General features: G+C 33.8%; 1 protein-coding gene across 1 annotated transcript; it reads left to right on the top strand.

The window, feature by feature from the left end:
- Window positions 1-533: 533 nt before the first annotated feature.
- Window positions 534-683, top strand: K444DRAFT_546323 (uncharacterized protein; the record flags this gene model as incomplete). The annotated part of the gene is made up of 1 exon (XM_024876215.1): window positions 534-683. A coding segment is annotated over one exon (150 nt), but the record flags the coding sequence as incomplete, so codon positions are not given.
- Between the last annotated feature and the right edge of the window lie 5,892 nt (window positions 684-6,575).

Below are 6,575 nucleotides of genomic sequence, written 5' to 3'. Positions count from 1 at the left end.
GTATTATTGTGGTTTACTTGGGAAATAAAAACGTGATTATATATGTAATTAATAGTTATATACTGCAAATTTTAAGCCATCCGATAGTAAAAAAAATTAGCTCTATATAAGAATTCTTGGTATTCTAATCCCTTATTTAAGGCATTAGATAGCAGAACTCGAGAAATTATACTTGCTATTCTTAATAGTCATAAGTCTTATATGTACTAGTTAAAACCTTCTATGAGTTTTACCTGATTTATATAGTAATAAGCTTACCTATAGTAGGACAAATTTTCAAGACTATGCTTAAGGACATTACCGAGGTAATTAATTCTCGGGATTCTAAGACTATTAAAGAAGATAAAAAAGCATGCGACCTCTATATTTAGCTTAGTCTACTCTAGAGCCTGCGGTTTGAGACAATGAAATTTCGGCTCGAAATAATCCCCGAAGCCTATTAAAAAACTTTCAAGTAAATATGGAGTGATTCCGAAACGAAGCCTTGGAGCAGTTTTCGTTAATGGCTTTAATCTAGTAACGGAGTCTACTAGTTAAGTGGGAAAGCAGGATCGGGGAAATTAACTTTAATGAAATACCTTATTAACTACAAGGAAATAAGAGAATTATATAGAATATGGGCCCGAGGTACTCGTATTAAGATCCCGAACTACTTCTTCTGGAAAGCTGGAATCTTGAATTAATAGTTATTAGAGAGTCTTTTTAAATTACTTCTTTATAATATCCTTTCTTAATATCTAAACCTTATTACTTTAGTCTTCCCGGATAAGTGAACCAGTAGCTATAAGCTGGCTGCAAGCAAAATCCCCTTTATATATAATGTCTGGACTCTAGAGAGACTAAAAATAGCCTTCTAAAGGCTATTTAACTATTCTTCTAAAAACCTCAAACTCTATTTCTTTATTAATGGACTTAATAAATATAGAGGGGACTATAAAGAACTCGCCTAGTACTTCTCGAGCTTATTAATGAGCCCCTACGTCAAGTTTTGCGTATTGAGCAAATCTTGGCCAATTTTCAAAGACATTTTCTATAATAGACTATAACTGAAATTATAAGATTTGACTTTTGAGAATATCTAATAATATATAGAGATAACGCTTTCTAATAACCACAAGATAGTAAATATAATAAATAAGAACCCCGTTAATAGTACCTAGCTTATTTAGAGTATTACTAAATAGGCGGATAGTATATTCTTATAGGTAATATTAGTTATTAAGTCTCTACTAAAGGGACTTAGTAATAGGAATAATATTGCAATTCTATAATAGAGGCTCGAGGTTATCCCTAGAGATCTCCAAGATCTATATTACCATATGGTCCGATCTATTAACCCTTTATATAAGAAAGAAGCCTTAAAGCTATTTCTAATCCTTTAATCTTTTTCTCTAGATAAGCCTCGAGATATAGAGCTCGTCTATTATATTCTCTAGGCAGATATAGAGTTAATAAAGAGTCTCGATAGCGGAGCTTTCCCGAAAAGCAGTATATAGGATATTAACCTAATAAGATTATATATACCAAGCTTAGAAGAATTCAATAATAACTAGTATGGCAAGATCCTACGGAAACGCAATTTCGATAAAATAGTCTTAGAGCTTGAGTCAATTCTATAAAGCTAATACGGAGGTCTAGTTAAGATTACAGGAATAGGGCCAGAAGAGAGTTATGAGTCCTCGGTATAGTAAGAATAATCGGGTTCCTATAAGTATTAGTTCCAGACCCCGAAATAATCTTGCTTTATTACGTACCTAATATATTATCTCTAAATTAGCTTATATTATCTAATTTGCCCTCGAGATATTATGAGTAGGCAGATACTAACTTCTCGGTATTATAGGCTAAACTATATTCACTTAACTATTCCAGATTTTATTAAGGAGCTATAAGTATCTGAAATAATTACTATTCTACTAGTGAGCTAGAACTCTCATATAACTCTGCTAATGAGTCATATCTTAGGCTTGAAATACTATTCTCGATATTTAAATATAGATGAATTAATATATATTTGAACTATTTAGTAATAGATATTAAATTAGGCTCGCTTTATTTTCTTAAATAATTATATAGATAGTAGTATTATAAATATACTATTTAATGAATTTGACTAAGCCGCCATAGAGCTTTAGTAAGGCGTGAAGTATCGGGAGATAATACTTAAGCTACTATAGGTTTATTAGGCGGGTATAATAAGATATAAATTTATTATAAATAGAAGTTCAAATTTCATATTAGTAGCCATAATGGCCGGTCTCGGACCCTATATAGAAGCAAAGCTTACTAAAGACCCATCTTTACTCTATAATTATTCGGATTATTTAGGGAACCCTTTACTTATTTACGCCTTTCTCTTAAGGTCACATACTAATATAAGTTATGCCTACTATTTTATTATTATATTACTCAAGTATAATACAAACCCTAATAATGCCTTTCGCGAACCCTCGATTTAGTAATACTAGCTATATATTATATACGTACTATATATTAATATAAAGAAGTAATCCTGGTCTAAGAAAGAGTACTATAAAGTCGAAAACGTCTTTAAGGCATTCCTATACTACGGAGCAAATCTCTATATTACCTGTACTTAAGGTAGAATATAGTAGAAGAGTATTATAGATAAGACCGGGGATAATTATGTCTTTACTATTTTATTAAAGAAATTCAGGAAATATTTCCCACATACTATTCCTTATTAGTACTTATCTAGAGAGAATAGGGATTCTAATAAGCTATCTTTTACAAGCGACCCGGCCCATTATTCCGTATAGTATATTATAAAAAGTTATTTTGTAACTAATAATTCCCCAGATAGAGTAGATTATTTACTTTACTTAGTCAAAGAGCTTTAAGAGAAGAAGGTAAGAATATATCTTTATATATGGCTTTCTCGTACTCGAGTTTTTAACTAATTTAAGCAGGAAACAGAGAATGGAAGATCTTCTTCTTCTAAAGAAAATAAAGCTTAAGCTATATGGCTTTACTACCTGCTTTTACGAAAAGCTATATGACTTAAGACGGATTAGCCTCAAAGAAATTAAACGCCTTCTATAGAGCTCAGGGCCATAGTATAAGGTAATTACTCTAAGCTAAGAGAATCGGACCGCAAAAAGCTTTTAACTATTAAGATTTACCGAGATTCGGGAAGAACTAGTTACAGAAAATTCCGAGGAAAGAATAGTTTATTTTATTATTATAGCCATATATTATATATTCTAATATTTTACTATATAAATCCGGCGTTTCCAGAAAATACAAATATGTATCCAAAGTCTCTATATATACCCTTTTAAGATTAAAGGTTTCCGTTTATATAAGCCAAATAACAGGATTAGGGTAGTATAGCAAGCTCATGGCTAGTTATAGCTTTAAGGCCAGTAAAATATAGGTAATAAGAATAAAGGAATATAATATGCTATTATTACTAAATTATATATAATTGAGCCATACTACGATTTTTGATTATAGGGCTAATATTCGTAATAGCTAATTATTGAGTTCTTATAAAGGGAAAAGGTAGTAGATTTTTCTCTATACCTTATTAATTTATTCCCGTCGCTTTTAGAGGTTTCTATATCATAATATAATGGTTCTCTTATCTAGGAAGCCCGAATAACCCGTCCGGCTAGTCCGGAAGGGAAATACCATAGTATCCCATAGTTATAATAATAAAGAGGGCATTAATTTCTTTTACGAGAGGAACTTGATTTTTCTCGAAGTACATTTACTTATAGCTTGCTAATCCTAGAGCACGTTATATTAGTATATATGGTACTGGATTTCTTAAAAGATATAAAGGTATAAAGGTAATTTTTGCAGTAAATACAGGTACTCGAACCCCTCTTTTCGCTTTAAGTAGGGTAAAAAGCCTCCTTTAGCTACTTTTTGCATCTGAATTAGAGGGGTTAAATGGAAATTCTCTACCAGAATCGCGCAATATAATAGCTTTCGCAGAAACTATATAGAGGCTACTATAATAGTAGTAAAACGTGCAGTCCAGGCATACTATTACTATTAGAAATACCTATAAAGTAGGGAAATACTACGGTATAAATATCTAATATAGTAGAAGCTACTATACTTAAAGACCCGGGAGACCTCCTGCAGAAATTAACGTGTTATAGATCTGTCTATCGTTTAATAGAATCAAATATTAAGGACTATAGTTAATTTCCGAAGATACTATTTCGCTCGATCTTTACTATGCTCGTTATAGCTGCTTTCTATATGTCGTCTCTACTTCCCCGCAAACCACAGGATAGTCTAATACTACCTTGCGATACTAATATTAAGAAAAGAGACGGAAAGAGTTATTATAGAGAGGTAGCTCCGTAGGTGCTGCAAGGTAAGAGTTCATATTCTTTACTTTTTATAAGGATTTGGTACTCACAAGTAATAGCTCGCTGGCCGCAAACTTCCTCGTCAACGCACTTCTCTTCTTCTACCCATCCGTCGTCGTCTATACACTCTTCTAGCATAACTCATTCGTCATACTCATTATCTTTAACCCACTCCTCATCTTTAATACATTCGTCCTCTTCGACTCATTCCTCTTCTTCTAGCCACTCATCCTCGTCTACCCATTCATCCACTTCATCCCATCCAACGTCATACTCGTCATCTTCAACCCACTCCTCATCTTCAACACATTCGTCCTCTTCGTCCTCTTCGACTCATTCCTCTTCTTCTAGCTACTCATCCTCGTCTACCCATTCATCCACTTCATCCCATCCAACGTCATCCACGCACTCGTCATCCTCGACTCACTCATCCACTTCATCGCATCCAACCTCGTCTAGTATAAAGTCATCATTAAGTATTAAGTCATCCTCGAGTATAAAATCATTATCGAGTATGAAATCATCCTCGAGTATAAAGCCATCTACCTCCAGCAAGTCGACGTCCTCCAGTACCAAGACCACAAGTACTCCTGCACCAGCAGCCAAGGCCGTCACATCTTCCAGCTCCGTAAAAGCGAGCACAACCCCAGTACCACAGATTATCCCGGCCGTTACCATACCAGCTAAGGCCCCCAGTACCCCGGCAGCCACCCCCTCGCCATCTTACAAGCAAACGAGCGGTACTATTCCTGTTAAGACTACTTTTAATACTTGGTTCGTTATTACTGTGGCAGCGGTTATTAGGGCTATGTTCTTGGTTTAGTGGTTAGATTTACCTTATACCGTTTTTCCTTTGAGGGGTTAATGGAATTTAGCTAGAGTCCTTACTAAGTGGGATTTCTTTACTTTTCCCTTTATAAGAGACTTGAGATAATAGTGGTTTTTAATATTTGATTTATGGGTATAAGCAGTTATTTATATAATCTACCTAGGCTAAGGATAATAATTAATATAATTAATAAGAATACTCCATTAACTTCAGGTACCCTTACAGGAGAGGTATTATAAGTAGCTTAATAGTATTAACTTCGTAATAAATAGGCAGTAATTGCAAGCCCCGGAAATTCCTAAATTACTCTCAAGTTAAAGTTTCACTAGTAAGATTCTTTAGACAGGTCAAAATAGTAATATAGGTAGCGAGAAAGAATTCTTTAGTAGTTAAACTATAATCCTTTAATCCTCGTACCCAAGTCGGTTAGTAACTGTGGCGCTTCTAGAAGGGTTTACTATCTAAACTCCTATACTACTCAACCGTCCACTTATATCCCTTTAAAATACCAAAAATTTGAGAATTTTTCAAAGTACTTAGAAAATTCTAAAAAGCTCTGGAATAACTAAATCCAGGCTAGAGACTACGAATATTAACCAATTTCTGTTATTTTGTGGTATTATTATAATTAAATAAATCTTTTGGGTAGTAGGGTAGTAAATCCTTCTAAGATAAAAAGAAAATTAGTTATATAACCCCGCAGGGATATATTCTAGGAAAGCTATACTTTTACCTTTTACAAGGCGCGAGTAACTATACCATTTCTTCGAAATTCTCAGTAACCTGGATCATATATGCTATGAAGTACTTACTAACGAATCTTCTTTACCTACCCTATTTATAATATATAGTTTGACTTGATTCTAGGAATACTAATATGACCGAATCTGCCCAAGCTTTACCTACTCCCAACTCGACTAATAATAATAACCAAATCCTACTCTGCCATATGCTAGTTCCCGATTTGAACCTAAAAGATAACGAAAAGCCGCTTCTGCCTGTACTAATACCATACCTCGAGTCTCGAAGCCAATTATCTTTAGGAGCAGGGTTTATAGGAGGAGACACATATTAAGAGGGTAACGAGAGGGGCAATAATGGGGGAAAGACTAAAACGACCCCCCCCGCCCCCGGTATTAATTTGGGGTATTAATGGCAGAATCTTTTTTTGGCTTAGTACTCGGCATTCCCCGAGTCCATTACTAAGGAGCCGATTTAGCCTTAGAATCGCACAAATTAAATATTTGTAATAAAATAATTTTACTAAACCTTTAAACCTAATTAATATTATATCTCGATTCTTCTATAAAAGCCTCGAATATAATAGCCAAGTATTATTCTGCATAATTCACTTTATACTAAAGATATAGCATATTTGTTCTCTAATTTATTTTTAT

Source organism: Hyaloscypha bicolor (genome assembly GCF_002865645.1).
Source record: "Hyaloscypha bicolor E unplaced genomic scaffold K444scaffold_182, whole genome shotgun sequence".
NCBI classification, from domain to species: Eukaryota; Fungi; Ascomycota; class Leotiomycetes; order Helotiales; family Hyaloscyphaceae; genus Hyaloscypha; species Hyaloscypha bicolor.
This window is presented reverse-complemented; position numbering and strand designations above follow the sequence as displayed.